At 49.5% G+C, this 16,608-nt stretch overlaps 1 protein-coding gene and 1 long non-coding RNA gene across 5 annotated transcripts; one reads left to right on the forward strand and one right to left on the reverse strand.

Moving 5' to 3' along the window:
* Window positions 1-1,106: 1,106 nt before the first annotated feature.
* Window positions 1,107-8,720, reverse strand: LOC128792660 (uncharacterized). 3 transcript variants are annotated; one of them, XM_053951218.1, is made up of 6 exons: window positions 8,652-8,720; window positions 7,021-7,284; window positions 6,209-6,573; window positions 5,816-6,007; window positions 4,727-5,231; window positions 1,109-2,762 (listed from the first exon to the last, which is right to left on the reverse strand). In XM_053951218.1, exons 1-6 carry the CDS (start codon window positions 8,668-8,670, stop codon window positions 2,329-2,331), a joined length of 1,779 nt encoding a protein of 592 aa, XP_053807193.1. In that variant the 5' UTR covers window positions 8,671-8,720; the 3' UTR covers window positions 1,109-2,328. The 3 variants fall into 3 exon arrangements, with proteins under 3 accessions (XP_053807191.1, XP_053807192.1, XP_053807193.1); XM_053951216.1 differs by lacking the exon at window positions 8,652-8,720 and having other exon boundaries at window positions 1,107-2,762; window positions 7,021-8,621; XM_053951217.1 differs by lacking the exon at window positions 8,652-8,720 and having other exon boundaries at window positions 1,108-2,762; window positions 5,945-6,007; window positions 7,021-8,620.
* Window positions 8,721-10,570: 1,850 nt separating this feature from the next.
* LOC128792661 (uncharacterized) lies at window positions 10,571-12,880 on the forward strand. Of its 2 annotated transcripts, none has more exons than XR_008432499.1 (2): window positions 10,571-11,230; window positions 11,320-12,880. It is a non-coding gene; the product is annotated as an uncharacterized LOC128792661 (long non-coding RNA). The 2 variants fall into 2 exon arrangements; XR_008432500.1 differs by having other exon boundaries at window positions 10,571-11,214.
* The last annotated feature ends 3,728 nt before the right edge of the window (window positions 12,881-16,608 follow it).

Consider the following 16,608-nt stretch of genomic DNA (forward strand, 5'->3'; position numbering starts at 1 on the left):
CCTTGTTTATGGCCCGCAGATCCTGTACTAACCGGTATGACCCATCAGGTTTACGAACTGGTAGGATAGGGGTATTAACACTTACATAACATAAGTTGTAACAAGGTATTATAGACAATATCATGGTCATCAATGGAAGCAATATTTGATTGAACTTTTTCAGTTCTGAGGGTTCGTAACTTGTGTTTGTCAGTCACAGCAGGGAAGCACAGTGAGGCTGCTTAACAGGGCAGGATGCATACATATACTTTCCTTCGTCTACATTCACTTAACTTTATTTTTACTTACTCTTACACATAACAAAACAACCACAACAACAAGGTGCCTTTTATTTTTCAACACACCTATTACACTTTTAGGTGTCCCTGGCTAGTCCCAGTCTTCTTGGATACCCCTCAATCTAGCAGTGTGGTTCCCAACTCTAGATCTTGTCAGACTTATCTTCAAACTGGCAAAATTTTTACTCAATCTTGGGTGCTCTCAACAACCCAGCAAACTTAATTCTGGCTGCTCTTGGAATGTTAATCCCTCAACCCAGCAGGTTTGACTTAACCCTGGATGCTCTTGGAACATTAATCCCTCAATCCAGCAGGTTTGATCTTGGATGTTCTTGGGCATTCTTATCCCTCAATCCAGCAGAATTTTTAGGGGCCCCTCCTACACATTTTACCTTTTATTTTTCCCCAATAGATTATGCCAAGAAAACCCTCTTTTTACCTTTTAATTAATTTTTTTTTCTAATTAATTACCTTTTCCTCCCCCCCCACCCCACACTAAGGGGTCCCACTCTTTCTCTGAGACCCAGTCCCAGGGGGGGTTCTCTCACTCTTTTTATCACTCGCTTAGTCTCTTTACTGGCCGCTTTTCTCGCGAAAAAGACGGAAATGCAGCATGGGAGACTGCCGCTCTCGCTTAGCAGGTCTGGGGTAACCAGCCCGCCTCTCATTCACACACATTCATCCCCCCTTTATTCGCCCTGTAATGCAAAGGATCTCCCAGTTGCCGAGCCGTGGGGGTTTTTAGCCACTTGGCACGAAGCTCGGATAGCTGGTACATCTGAGGGTCCACCAGAAGAACGGGAGGGACACTCGGGTTGCTGAAATCCTGCTCGTTTATCGAAGGGTCGCAGAAGGGGCAAACAGGGAGACAACGAAGCAGAAGGGAGGCAGATTCCGAGAGCCCCGAAGGGCGGGGTGAGGATTCTTTTACTGCGTAGGGGTAGGAGGGTTTAGCATTCGAGGGTACAATCTGGAGAAGGCTAAAGGGAGGGGAAATACAACATTAACCAGTGGGGAAAAGGGAAAGGAGTGTTCTTGGTGGAAGAACCAAAGGGAAAACGTGGAACAGAGAAGATTCTAGGCTAAGGGGCAGACTTGAACAATAACCGACAGGACAGGGGGAGGGTACAATTCTCTTACAAAAGGGGGTGGAGAACTCATACAACTGCTGTTTCCCATGGCAACCCTAGACTGCCTTCCCCAACCCCTCCTCCTACATCTCTCCCGGTTTTATTTATTAAATAAGCACTTCCCAACGTTTTAAGCAACATACGTCTAAACAAAAATAAAGCAACCGAGAAAATGAACATTATCAGAAAGATCCAAAAGAGTCCCCCGAGAATGATAGCAACCCACCCTGGGACACCCCATTGAGACAGCAGTTTATTCACAGGATCTACAGTCGAGGTCTCAGTCTTGAGGTTGTCAACTTGCTCTCGGATCCGCTGGATATTAGCTTGGATGGATGTGCTCTTTGATGCCAGATTGAAGCAGCACATTCCTTCAAAGTCCTCACAGCCGTGGCCATGGGCGAGCAGTAAGAAGTCAATAGCAGCCCTATTTTGCAGTGTGGCGTGCCGGGTGACTTCTTCGTCCGCTAGCAAGTCGGAAAGGGCAGCGGACGTGGCGTTGGCCTGCTTACTGAGCCAACACTCGAGGTGAGAAAGCTCACCGAGGGCCTTTGCTGTGGCATACCATGGTAAAAATATGGATACCGTGACTCTCTTCGTCTTTCCCCAATTGTAAATTTTTGAATCACAATTTTCGTCGAATTGGTTATAGGATCTCTTTTTGCGAGCCAATTTATTTTCGTTTTTCCAATTTAAAATTTGGGTTTTGTTCGGTGTCAGTGTGGTAAGCTGCCCAAGGCTGCAGGGGCCTCCCTGGATTTGGGAGGGAATCCCTGCCCACACCCTGTCGCCGCAGATGAGAAAAACCCCCCTGGGGAGCACCCTGGGAACTGAGGAGGACCTAGATACCATGGTCGAGGTGCAATTGCACCAATTTGCTGCATGGTATCTCCCATCGTGGGGAGATACATCGTGTCTTTTTACTTCTTGGGTACCAGCGGGGTGGAGTTTAGCCATTTGATCCCAGTCTTTCTGGGAGGGCTGGTACCTAAACCTGACACAATATGTTGCCTGAGAGGAGCCCAATAGGTCCAATTCTTGGGGCTCCTGTGGTGCATATGGCAGAATCCTCGTCCACTCATCCCAGGTGTCCACAGGATTAGGTTTTTTTTCCTGCATATGGATAGTCGTTTGGCGACAGGGGGACTCCTACCAGGCACGTGGATAACGGATTGTCCACACTTCCCATGGCCATACAGAAGTTGTCCTGCTTCAAGGACTTCGCCAGCGTGACCCATATGTTTTCTCTCAGCTGTGGGACTATCCAGCTCCTGACCGGTGACAGCCAGATGATGACGATCAGGAGCATCAGATGTTTCAGAGGTGTCCTCAAGGCGGCAGTCATCCTCAGCGTCTTGTGATAAAAGAAAGCATAACTTGAATGATAAATTTTCCTCAGTGGTCCCTCCCCAACCTCCCCCATTTTTATTTACTAAATAAGCACTAAATAAAATTAGAGAAAAGGGGTAAGGATTGAGGGAAAGGGGAGGTTAGGGGAAAGGAAAGGGTACAGGGGGCGATGGGGTAATTGGGTACGTAGAGTTCAGCGGGGGAAAATATCTTCGGGTAATCATGACACGCGTGACGATATTGGGAGGAACGGTCTTTCTTCTCCTCCTCTTCTAGGCAGTGGAAACTCCGTCCATCGATGAGGTGTTCTCGGTGCTTTGCACCAAGGACACGTTGTCTTGCTGAGCTGGCACTCTACGAAGGGCTTGACATATTTCCCCGGAATCCATCTTGGTCCTTTATCTGTAGAAACACAGGCATACCCTCTCCCCCAGGTTATTAGAGGGAAAGGGCCCTGGATAGCTTTGGATTCTGGGTCCTTTATCAAGACTGGTGGCCTCTCGGCGAGTTGCGCTCTGGTGTTATTGTGAAAATGGCGGATAATAGGAGGGTCAGGCTCCCTTTCTGAGCAGTTTAAAAAATTCAGGACATACAGGGCCTTACATAACCTTTCAGCTGGGCTCACTGTAATGTCCGGCTTATGTTGTTGTTCAAGGAGCCTTTTTAGATTTCTGTGGGCCCTCTCTATTATCGCCTGTCCTGTAGGATTGTGGGGAATTCCGGTGGTATGGGAAATTCCCCACTCTTGCGCAAACTCACCGAAGCGCTTTGACGCATAGCATGGGCCATTATCAGTTTTTATGTGAGATGGGACTCCCAACGTAGAGAACGCCATGAAAAGATGTTTCATGGCATCCCTGGTTTTTTCGCCTGCATGGACGGAGGCAAACACTGTGCCGGAAAACGTGTCAATAGAGACATGTATGTATTTCATCCGACCAAACGGCTCGAAGTGTGTTACATCTGTCTGCCATATCTCTAGCGCTCCCAACCCTCGGGGATTTGTCCCCGAAATGAGGGAAGGAAGAGCGAAAGACTGGCAGCTCGGGCAGGTAGAAACAATGGTTCTTGCCTGTGCTATCGAGATCTTAAACTGTCGCACTAGAGCCGGGGCATTCTGGTGGTAAAATGCACGGCTGAGCCGCGCTTGCCGGAGTATGTCTGGTAAGGTGGTTGAAGCGGTTGCAGATATTTGTGTTGACATGGCTAGGAGGTCCGCTTTCCGATTACCCTCAGTGATCTCTCCGGGTAAATCGGTGTGTGCCCTTACGTGCATGATATGATAAGGTTGCTCTCTATGGGAAAGTAGCCAAATGAGATCAGAGAGTAAACTGTATAAATTTGTGTTTGAAACTTCTTTGAGGAGGGCACCTTCGGCCCTTTCTGCTACCCCAGCGACATAGGCCGAATCAGTGACCACATTCAGAGGCTGTTGAAATTTTTTGAATGCTCTCACGACTGCGGCAAGTTCCGCCATCTGGGGGGAACCCTCAACCACTTGGACGTCAGACTCCCACTTCTGACTGTCCGGGTCCTTCCAAGTGATCACCGATTTGTGGGATCTGCCCGACCCATCGGTGAACACCGTGAGAGCACCTGGAATTGGTGTTTTGCTTTTAAACATTCTCGGGGCCAAATGCAATGTATCCTTAAACAATTTATGCTTAGGATAGTGAACCGAAATTTGTCCAGGGAAGCTGTCCAGAGCAATGAGCAAATTTTCATTAGTTTGCAACAACGAGTCCAATTGATCTAATCTAACAGGTAAGTAAATGCACTCAGGGTCACACCCTGCGAGGGTTCAGAGGCGGTGTCGTGCCTTCATTATTAAAGTGGCTAGCAATTCTGCAGGGGTCGTGATCGTCCTAGAGGGCTGGTGTGGTAGGAAGAGCCACTCTAAGATGACCAGGGGATCAGATGCTCTGTTATCCCACTGGAAGAGAAGTCCATGGAGGTGGGGGCACTTACCCAACACCGCGAAGTTCACGGGAAGGGTCCGGACCACGCGGTGTGCCTGGCGAGACTTCAGAGCAACAGCAACCCGTTGCAGGGCTTCCCGCGCGGCAGGTGTCAGCTCGCGTGGTGAGGCGAGGTCTCCGTCGCCTCGAAGCAGACAGAAGAGAGGTGACAGCTCCTCAGTCGTCAGTCCCAGGAGGGGGCGGATCCAGGTGATCGTTCCGCACAGCTGCTGAAGGTCTCGCAGAGTCTTCGGATCCTTGTTGATGGTCAGTGTCTGTGGCGTCACTGTCCTTCCCGTGATGAGGAATCCGAGGTACCTCCATGGTGCTGAGAATTGGATCTTCTCTTCTGCTATCTGGAGCCCTGCAGCTTTGATAGCCTTAATAGTCTTGTCCAGTGTTGCCTTTAGGTATGTCGAGTCGGAAGCACAAACTAGCACATCATCCATGTCATGCAGGATGATGGCCTCAGGGAAAAGCCGACGCACAGGTGATAAAATCTGCGCTACAAAAGTCTGACAGAGCACAGGGGAATTTTTCATCCCCTGAGGCAGGGATGTCCAATGATATCTTTTAAAAGGTTCAGCCCTATTCAATGATGGTACAGAAAAGGCGAACCTGGGAGCATCCCCGGGGTAGAGCGGAATGTTAAAAAAGCAGTCTTTGATGTCTATCACTGCTAGCTGCCAGTCTCTGGGGAGCATAGAAGGTGACGGAAGGCCTGGTTGAATGGGACCCATATCTTCTATCACATCATTAACCCTTCGCAGGTCTTGGAGCAGGCGCCACCTGTCTGTGCCAGGTTTTCTAATTACAAAGACAAGGCTATTCCAAGGGCTGGTAGAAGGTGTTAAATGCCCAAGTTTCACCTGCTCCTCTACTAATTTATGAAGCGCACTCAATTTTTCTGATGGAAGGGGCCACTGATCCACCCAGACCGGTGTGTTGGTTTTCCAGGTCAGGGGTGGGGAAGTGCGCTCTGCAGTGGCCCACGCTAAAAATCCCACAAAGGGCTAGGGATGTCGAGGCGGGCTCCCCATTGGCATAAAACATCCCTTCCTAATAATAGTATGTTTGAAGAGACAACAAAAGGTCTCACCGTTGCCAATTGTCCTTCTGGACCTTCCACGCACACAAGATGCCTACTCCTCAGAGAGTGGACCGCTCCGCCCACACCGGAGATCCTGCCGCAAGGGGGCACAAGCTCCCAGTCGCTGGGCCACCTCACCTGGGGGATGATGGTCACGTCAGCTCCTGTGTCTGCCATGAGCCGCATCTGCACCGACTTTCCCTGGAAAGAAAGTTTGGCATCAATTAATGGTCTTTCTTTACATACATTTTGGGTGAAGAAAACATGTCTCTCTGTGTCCGGGTCATCGTGGGTGTCCAGTACGTAAAGCAAAGCAAAAGGATCGCCTTTCCTTAAAGTAAATGGTGGGTGGTTCCAAATGACGGAGACGGTGATCTCCTCTCCTGGTGGAAAACACACTACCTCAGCTAAGATGGTGATTTCATTTGGCGTGTTGAAGGAGTCTTCTAAGATGAGCACGGTGGTGTCCCGACAGTCGTGGAGGGGGCCCAGGAACCCAGCAGGAATTCTCGTCAGGTCCTCATCCTGGAGAGAGATGGTGACGCTGCTGCGGAGGACCTGATGATTGCCCTGATTTAGGGTACCCGTCCGGCGGAAGAGGCGGAGTCCGTCCTCGTGGCTGCGCTGAACTGCTGGACTTGGCCGCGCGGCCACTCGTCCTCCCTGATGGTCGGGAGGCTGGGATGCTGAGAAGGGCCACTTGGTGTCGTCGCGCGGCCCTTCCTCGCGCTTCGCCGCCAGTTTCCCGCTGGCTGGTACCCTTGTCGCTGTAGATGAAACTGGTGATGTTGATAAAATGGGTTCCTAGGATATGGTCTTGGGGGGGGCAAGATAGGTTGTTGAATCTGTGGCCAGTGGGGACAGTTCACCTGGATGTGACCCAGCTGACCACAGTTAAAACAGCACGTATTTTGTAAGTTTATCATGGCCTCTCCCACCCCTTTGCTGACAGCCAGGGCCACCGTGTGCTCTATTGACATTGCCTTTGTGCAAGCCTCCACCATCTGAGAGATGGTGGGCTCGGGGTCCTGAGGTAGTGCACGGAGAATCTTTTTTGTTTCCGAATTAGAGTTAGAAATGGCCATCTTTCATAGAAGCTCTGCACGAGCTTCTGCGTTGTCTCTCAATGGCCTCTTTCAGTCTATCAACAAAAGTAATAAAAGTCTCCTCAGGCCCTTGCATGATAGAAGAAAAGTTTTGCAGGGGGGTCTTACCATCCGGTATCTTCAGGAGTGCCTCCTTTCCCGCTGCTGCTATGTCCTGAAGCAGCTCCTGTGCTAGTAGAATTTGGTCCTCCGGACTGCTGAACTCCCCTTCTCCAGCAAGGGCTTCCATTGCCTCATCCCCCTCTCCCACCACCTCTGCGAGATCATACTTGCGCAGGAGTGGTTTCAACAGTTTTTTCCAATGAATCTCCCAGAGGTCGCATTCGGTGGGAGCAAACAGTGCCTTAGCAATATACCTTAAATCATGGGGGACTAGGAAACGTCCAGCAAATGTTAAGTCCAGCACATTTTTAAAGAAAGGCGAGTTTCTGCCATAATCTTTGGCAGCCTTCCTTAACTCCTTCACCTCAGCGTATGGAATTTGCTCCCACTTTGGCTCCCTCCCCCGCCGGAGGATGACCGGTGCCGCAAAGCTGCCCAAGTCCCGTGCCAATTCCAAATTCCCATCCTTAATTGCCTCCTCTCTGATCTTTGCCCAACCCCCCCCCCCCGACTTGTTGGAATGCTGGGGGCTGCCACTCTCCTCATCCTCTTCCGAGGATGAAGCAGGCTGGGTTAGGGCACGGTGCCTCCCCCTGGCCGGTGGGTCCCGGAGACCGTGCGTCCGACAGGCCAGGATGGCCTGCTTCCGGCCAGGCTTCTTCCTGGTTCCGGTACTGGCAGTGGCAGGAGAGGAGGAGGCGTGTCCCGACCCACCCACTGGGGCGTGACTTTCTGGTGGGGGGTTCCCACCCACGGGGGCTGGGCCCACTTGGGGGCTGGTCCCAGCCACAGGGGGCCCACCCAGGGGTGTGGTCAGAGGGAAGGAGGGGACGGGTCCCGACACAGGGGCGGCACTCGACGGAGTGGGGGGAGGAGGCGGGGGCGAGATGTCAGGAATTTTCTGGGGTGAAGGAGAAGGAGGGGCGCCATCTTGGGGCTGGTCTTTTTTCGCCATGAGGCAGGCGCCATTTTGTCCTATTTGTTCAGTTAAGTCCTCTAAAGAGCAACAGGGTTTCAAACTAGGATTAGGGTCTCTGGTATAGAGGGAACAGGAATGACATGTGTTGGGGTGGCCAGTCCCAACACACGAATGGGACAGGGAGGATCGGGAAGCAGCAGAGAGACGGCAGCAGCTCTGTGCCGATGTATGGCAGGATCTGTCTCCCGATCCGCCCTTAGGGGAAGAGGGAATAGGATTGGGGTGGGAGGAACACGAGGTAGGTGAACTGGGGACCCAACTCTCTCTCTTCTTTTTTAACAAATTAAGAATGGAATGAAAAAGCGGAAAAAAACGACCGACTGAAATCCTCCCCTGAACTTGTAAATCGTAAATCTTTCTCCCAACTCTTCCCCAGAAATCAGGCACCAAAACATCTTCCCGTGTAATAGCAGGAAAATGTTCAAAAATAAATTTAACAAAAGGCTTTAAATCTCTCTTATTAAAAGAAATGTTCCCTAAAACAAGGTGGGACTTAATTTGGATCTAAAACTCCCGTTGAGCTGGAGACAGGCGGTTACCCATTATATCAGGTCTCACAGCTAAATCACCCTCTTCGAAAAGGAAAAAAAAACAAAAAAAAAAACAAAAAAGGGAGGTGACGCCTAGTCAGGCGTAAGAAAAAGCAAGATAAGCATACCTCTGAAGGACACAGGCATAAAACGGGGACATCGAAGAGGGGTCTGGTGGAACTTCTGCTGGTCCGAGGGCGTTGCTGCTGCCGCGCAGCTCGAAGGTCCGTCGGTTATCAGCAGAACCCAGGAGACAGAAGCCTTCCGAACTGAAAGGGCGACTGTCCCAGGAAACTGGTCCCGAACGCCACTTGCAATCCTGGAGAAGGCTGGTCACAGAGCAGGCAATCTCCAGGAGACGGTCAAGGACTGGACCCGCTGGTGTCCGTCCCTGTTCGGGCAGCCACTTGCCGAGCCGTGGGGGCTTTTAGGCACTCGGCACGAAGCTCGGATAGCTGGTACATCTGAGGGTCCACCAGAAGAACGGGAGGGACACTCGGGCTGCTGAAATCCTGCTCGTTTATTGAAGGGTCGCAGAAGGGGCAAACAGGGAGACAACGAAGCAGAAGGGAGGCAGATTCCGAGAGCCCCGAAGGGCGGGGTGAGGATTCTTTTACTGCGTAGGGGTAGGAGGGTTTAGCATTCGAGGGTACAATCGGGATGTGATAAATTGTGGTAACTTGTTTGTTCATCAAAGGAATTGGAATATTAAAGGAGGAAAAATAAAATTAAAGTATGAGGGACTAGCTTGCTTGTTAGGAGATAGGGGAAGCATCTGTGAAGTTGGGAAACAGCAACTTGCGGGTTTTACTAAAAAAAGGACAATAAAGAAGCAACTACAAACTGCAAGGCTATAGGCATATTGCAAGGCTATAGACATATTGCAAAACGCAAGACCGCAAGTATGATTAATCACCATTTAGGGAGCTTTTCTTAGCTTCTCTTGCAGACACAGGCTAAGGATGTTGGGGGATGGCCGGAGCTGATTATGAAATCAGCGACCGCCAGGCAACGGCCACCGGACTAGACAACGTAGGAGTGCTCCGGGTACGCCCATCACTGTCCGGAACCGATTGTGAAACCAACGATCACCTGCCTCGACGCAACGCAGACACGATGCAGAGGGATGCTCAAGCTACGCCCACCGCTATCGCAAGAGACGCGAATGAAGAAACCTCCAAGAAACTATAAAAGAGACTGAATAAGGGGGGTGGGGTGTGGGGCACTGCAGTGTGGGACACTGCAGGAGGGGCGGTTAGGAGACCCCTACCCACCCAGCGCTGTTTTGCTTGCTACTGCTTGCTGTAATTAATAAAATTCTAATTGACCTTAAAAAGGCTGAATCAAATTATTCGCCTCAATTTATCACAGGGAGAAGGCTAAAGGGAGGGGAAATACAACATTAACCAGTGGGGAAAAGGGAAAGGAGTGTTCTTGGTGGAAGAACCAAAGGGAAAACGTGGAACAGAGAAGATTCTAGGCTAAGGGGCAGACTTGAACAATAACTGACAAGACAGGGGGAGGGTACAATTCTCTTACAAAAGGGGGTGGAGAACTCATACAACTGCTGTTTCCCATGGCAACTCTAGACTGCCTTCCCCAACCCCTCCTCCTACACCAGTGACAGCTTTTCACACTGAAAGGCAGTGCTATTGTATAACAAACACTTAACTCTTAGCCCAGCCGGGCTCGCTGGCTACTTTTGCAAGCTTTTTACCAACTAGCGATGCTTGTAAGCGGTGCTTGTAACTCCTAGCTTGTACCACGCTCCCACTAGCTGCGCTATCAGCTAGCGGCGTTCAAAGCAGCTCCTCAAACCGCGGCTTGTGCCCGCGCGCCCGCTGCGCTATCAGCTGGGCTGCGCCTAAAGCACCTTTGCAAGCCCCGACTTAAGCCCCGCGCCGCGCTCCCCTCGCTCGCCAGGGACAGCCCGTGCCACGCATGCGCACCACCCGCTCTATCAGGTAGAGTGCGCACTACCCGCACTATCAGGTAGTGTGGCTGAGAGCTGCCCTGCGCATGCGCCCCACCCGCTCTAGCAGGTAGAGTGGCTGCTAGCCGCCCCGAGCATGCGCACTACCCGCACTAGCAGGTAGTGTGGCTGAGCTGCCCCGCGCATGCGCACTACCCGCACTAGCAGGTAGTGTGGGCTGAGAGCTGCCCTGCGCATGCGCTCTCTAGCACTGCCGCGCCGCGTCTCTCTATCTTAGCAACGCCGCACCGCGCATCACCGTTCCACTCACACATACACACACACGCACAAGCACGCACGTCCGGACGTAACAGACACACTACACTGCAATCGGGACACACACCACACACTGAAATCGCGATTTCGCCCTCCCCGAGCCGCGCTATCAGCTGGGGAGGTCCTCCCGCCGCCGGCCTCTCCCCCGATGGCGGTCTGCTTGCAAGCCCCTAGGCAAACCTGCGCGCAAAAACATCTTTTTGCGACTTATCAGTGCCAACCTTAAGAAAATAAATTAATACATACCGCTTTCATCCGCTAGTCGACGGGCCGTGGTATGCTCCCCGCAGTGTACAGCCGAGGCGCAGAGTCCCTCCGGGGAAAAGCCCCGTGGCGCCTGAGGGTGTCTGCTCCCAACCGGACCTGCGGGTGAGCAGAGCAGTCCCTTCGTGGTCGCCAACTGAAACGATACGCGGAATAAATAAATAGCCTCCATAACCTGGGTTAGTTATGAAGTGGGTATGTACGTCAGCGCCCGGCACAAGTGAGATAGCTCTCCAAAACTTGTGCCCCGAGCCTCAGTCTGACCCACACTTTTATTCTTAAAGACGTTCCATATGCAATACACTGCACGACTTTTTCATGCGTATTCAACCCCTGGCCCCGCCTGTCCTCGCTTCTCATGCTAAGTAAGTCCACGCCCTTCTGGGCATGCGTGGTTTGCTGTGGTGGTCGTACGGGGGTCACTTGGTGGTCCTGAGGCTGAAGATTATGGTCTTCCTCATGATTGAACTTTTGAACTTTTCCTCTCTGCGTGTGCGCTTTTGGTCCTTTGGTGCTTATCTGAGTACGTCTGTCAGTCTTGATAGGCTTGGAGACAGAGGAGCTTCTTTATCTGGGTTCTTTGCTTCTTCTGGTATTGTTCTATATGCAAGAAGCTTCAGAAATTAGCATTTTCCTTTGGCCTTTGCATTAAGCAGAGGTTTCTTAAGTAAAAGGTTGAAAATTCAACAGATAACTCTACAAGCTAAATTAGAAATGCTTAATTCATTTTGTTAACCTAACTCTAAAAATCTCTGTTTCACCTCGAGAGCTGTCACAGAGCAGAAGGGCAGCTGAGATGCTGAAAAGCAGCAAAGCTGAACAGCCTGCCTCAGTTTCAGCAGTGTGCAATTGACTGAAGGCAAAACACGAAGCAGCAGAGCAGCGGGCTTCTGTGCGCACTGAAGGCAATTGCAAGAATCCAGCAGCTGCTCCTTGCCAAGCACAGGCAGCTGCCTAGGTTCTTGCTTCTTGACCAACTCACAGTTGCCCTTCTTTTCAGCAGCTGCCACCGTGTTCTCTGCATTTCGGAGCCTCTGGGGAGCAACAAGAATTTCCAAGGTGGTGTAAGAGCCCGTCTGAAGCCCCTCATTTTCCGTTCTGCCTTCCGATAGCCACGAGAAAGAATCCCTTCCTCCACTGCAGTTCCGGCTTAGAACAGGACACAGTGCAGGTGCAACCACTGAACCGTCATGCTAGCTGTTCCGAACAAGGCCTGGCAAGAACTTGGCAAGGACTTGGCAAGGACTTGGCAAAGACCTGACGTGGACCCAGCACGGGACAGCCTGATGCGCGGCCTGCTTCTAATCTCCGTTCTTAAGCCAAATGAACTTTTGGGGTGACTCCCGGGGTCCTTCATTGAAGACCCCTCATCTGCCTCGTTACCAGTGGGACAAACAAAGAATGAGAAACCTCCTCCCAAGGACTGAGACTGAGACCCCTGCTACAGGGAGGAGGGGAAATTGGTGGTCTGACCACTAATGACATGACCTGTTTCCCTTCAGTGATTCAAATGGACTTATTCTTCATTGTATTCGTCTTGCTTTGGTGGTTTCTGTGGACTCACCTGTTCCCGCGTGGCGATTACAATGGACTTTCGTTGTTCCACTTGCTCCCCCCTCTTTCCTCTGTGGACTATAACTGGAGCCCCGAGTCGACCAGAACTTCGGAGACTCCCCCGACACGACAGACGGATCCCCATCGTCCGGACCACTGAGGATCTCGCCTGTGTTGGTAGCTATTCCCATACCCCTCTTCTCTCTCTCTCTCTCCTTTTATCTCCTTTCCGATCCCCACTATCGCATTTACTGTTTTGGCCCCTAATAAAGGTGCATTTGTTGTGATTAACTGATAGTGCCTTGTTGTTTGCCTTTTTGCACTTTTGGGATCGGTGAAAAGAACCATCACGACACCCCGCAATAAGGGGATCGTGACATTAAAATTGGCGTCACGGACAGGATTTCTGTCTAGACAGAAGGGTTGCAGCTGAAAAGGCACCCACACTGTCTTTGGAAATTCACAAAGGATCCACTAGTGCAAAAGGCGGGACGCTTCTTTTGTTGTTGTTGTGTATCTGGTCTGGGAAGGAAGGGACAACTTGAAGCAACTAAGCAGAGCCTCCCAGGCAGATTATTATCCTTTCACCCAGCCAGGGAAGCGAAGGGCGACACAGCGAGTGCTGTGTAGTTTTGTGGAACTTAAGTTTGTAGCTCCCTGTCGTGGTTTTGGTCCCTTCACAAAATGAGTGACAATCTTAGCCTTGAAATTAAAGCTGAATTTTATGCACTACTAGCCAAACACAATGCCAGACCTTCTACGGAAAGAGAAAAATGGGCACAGAGTAATTGGTTGAACTTAGAAAATGTTATTGATAGAGTGTGTTCATTACAACATGAAACAAAATTCAAACTGGGCAAAAATAAAACTATCTTATGCTCAGTTTTGGGAGCTTGTCTTACGGCAGCTATAGAAAATGGCTTCGAGCGAAGAAGTGAGGAACATGCTATAATAGACTCCCTTCAAAATCTAGTTGAAATTTTGCAAAAACAGTTCTATGAAGCAAAAGATGTGATCTATGCATTGCGAGCTGCCTTAACAGAGGAACATGTTAACAAATCACATCATGCTGATTCCTCTACAGAGCCTGAGGAGAAGGAAACTCCTCACATGAAACAAATCTATCCTCATCAAGAACTTGAAGCAGCAAGTAATTGTGGGAAACATTGCTGCCATCACTTGAGACCCTTGATTAAAACTATCTCAGTGTACAGCTATCTCAGTGATGATGATCTCCAACCTCACATCACAACCAAACACATACCATCACAACTAAACACTGCCACTGAGCTAGCTAAGCTTAAAAGGGAATATGGACACCCTCCACATGAATCAGAAACAGAATCTGTTTTCCGGGTGTCCCTCACTGGTGGTGATCAAATTCAATTAACTGAACAGGAAGCCAGTGGGTACTGGGGACATGGTGTCTTCTTAACAACAGGAGAGAAAGGTGACACATGGTCCCTGACACAGCGTGCAGCTTTTTGGGCCGGGGGAACAAGCCCCTTGGAAAGGGGAGATCCCATAGCTAGAATTAGTACCCCCGACCAACTCTTGGAAAATGTGCACAAAGCTGCTTGCCTGCAAATGACTCTCAAAAAGAAATTAATTCCTGACTTTGAATCCCTGATGCAATTACCTGTGAAGCCCGAGATCACGACCCCTTGAATTTGTGGGCTTCCAGAATCACTCAAACCTACAGCAATTCTCCTTCCAAAAACGATAGCAGCTGTATCTCCTGTAGAAAGACCAGATAGATTTCCTAGTAAGCAGAAGGACCCATTTGTTCCCCTTTATGACTTGTTGAGGAAAGGGGTGAAATGGGATTGGAGTCTTTCTCAGGAGTCAGCATTGCAATTGCTGATTTTTGAAGCAACAGCTCATCAAGCAGTGACCCCTATCCATCCTACAGATCCTTTCCAGGTGGAATGGGGATTTGCCTCCTCAGGGCTGTCAGTACACATATGGCAGCGGGGTGCTGAGGGTCTGACAAGACCTGTTGGTTTTTACTCCCGTGGTTCCAAAGATGCTGAGAAAAGATACACTACCTGGGAAAAAGGATTGTTGATGGTTATCTTAGCTTTCCTAGAAGTAGAAAAAATTGCACGAAAACAACCAATTGTATTGAGAGGCCCCTTCAAGGTTATTAAGACAGCCACTAGTGGGACTCCCCCTCCTGACGGGGTGGCCCAGAGGGCCTTAGTGAGAAAGTGGTATGCTCAGGTTGAACATTACTGTAACTTCTTCTCAATGACAGAAGGATCTGTAAAACTTTACCAATCCAAGAAACGGAGAGCTTGGACAAACCTGCCTCTGTAATCAAAGTAACCCCTCCTTTCTGCCCCAAACAATCAGCAAACTCTTGGTTTACTGATGCTTCTGCTAAAGGGAAAGGAAAAGTATGGAAATATAGGGCAGAAGCCCTCCACTTTTCCTCTGGTGAGCAAATGATTACAGAGGGAGAAGGTAGTGCACACACTGGGGAGCTGATAGCTGTCTGGCGTGTTTTTCAACGAGAAGCACAGAATTCCTCTTTGGTCTGCATCTACACTGACTCCTATGCTCTCTACCAAATGATCCTAATAATCCAGCTCATGACCCTGGCCAACCTGTTCTGGTGGACCTCTCTTACTATAGGACTAGTAGCACTTGTGCTAAAACCCCCTCTGAATAAATATGCATGGGAAGCCTCTGGTGCTCTAGGGAAAGAGCATTGGACAAATACATGCTGGATAATTCCATCATTCTAACTTTTCTGCCTCTCGGCGGCAGAATTCTGTTGTGTTTACTTTTTCAGAAGAACTCCGAGGGACATGAAGACCACCTAATCCATGATCAAACTGGTAATACTTTTCTGCATCCTACCACAACCCCATGGCCAGAAACCAGCTGAGTGACCGTGGTCTGAACTAATTGTGGTAGCATGCAGAAAAAGTGAAAGGCTCTCTTTAAGCACAAAAAGGTCTGCACGCACCCAAGCGTACAGGATTGTTGGCACAATTTTACACTAACACAGACTGCAGAAGTGGTTTGTTTATGGGGAAAAAACACCAAAGGGCTTTCTTTTAAGTTTATAATAAATGCTGTAGCTCAATCTACTACGGTTTATACCACCACCACTACCACCACTCGAGCCCAGCCACCAGTTATGCTTACCCCGAAAATTTTTGAAGTTGGACCATATATAATCAGGAAAACTGGCCAACAACAGATATTATTTGATCCGGCATGGTCTCTTAAACAAGTCAAATTGCTGATGCAAAACAATGTCTCAGAAATACAACCAGCTTGTTCACCCTTTTTGCAAACCTCTTTTCAGGCTTGGACAACCTGGCTGCGACAGTGGAACCCTCCTAAAAAACGGGTGCCAAGAGACATAACTGGTGTTGTGGGAACAGAATTGGGAATCAGTTCAGAGGTATTAATGAATAAATTGGCTTCTACGACTAGAGATTTGACCAAAATACAGCAACCACTGCAGTCGTCCTTATCGGCCTTGGGAACACATCAGTGCTTGCTATCAAACATTCTACCAAATTGGGAAAAGATAAATGTGAAGGATAAAAAATTGATCATTGATGCACTTAATGCCACACAAAGCAATGTTTCCTTAGCTCTTAGCTGTATCCAGGCTCAATTATGGATGCAGTCAGTTGCTGCCTCAATTATAAGAGAAGGTGAAGAAGGCACTTTTCCTACTGAGATTAGGAAAATAGTCTGGGACAGTGCCACTGACTTTGAAAGAGATTTCCAATCCTGGTGGAATTTAGTGAATTTTACCTATGACCCTAACACAAACACAGCCACAGCATTTTGTGCTGACCATAAGTAATGCCTCAGTGCATTTGATATTCCCTAGCATCGCATTAGGATTAAATCATGATGGACCCACTTTCTATCCTTCTGAACATAGAGAATGGGCCCGTCAAATTGATGACAAATGGCAAACTGTCAATTTAGAGTCCTGTACTATCCGAGAACAACTAGGGTTTATCTGTGAAGGTAACGCAATTATAGCT

Source organism: Vidua chalybeata, chromosome 10, assembly GCF_026979565.1.
Source record: "Vidua chalybeata isolate OUT-0048 chromosome 10, bVidCha1 merged haplotype, whole genome shotgun sequence".
Classification (NCBI taxonomy): Eukaryota; Metazoa; Chordata; class Aves; order Passeriformes; family Viduidae; genus Vidua; species Vidua chalybeata.

Excerpts from the sequence above, each read along its gene's own strand:
- LOC128792660 (XM_053951216.1), bottom strand. The coding sequence starts at position 7,969 with ATGGCGAAAAAAGACCAGCCCCAAGATGGCGCCCCTCCTTCTCCTTCA. Across the intron at positions 6,008-6,208 it reads AAATCACCATCTTAGCTGAG|GGAAAGTCGGTGCAGATGCG; the intron begins GTAGTGTGTTTT and ends CTTTCTTTCCAG. Across the intron at positions 5,232-5,815 it reads CAGAAGGACAATTGGCAACG|ACTTTTGTAGCGCAGATTTT; the intron begins GTGAGACCTTTT and ends GTGCTCTGTCAG.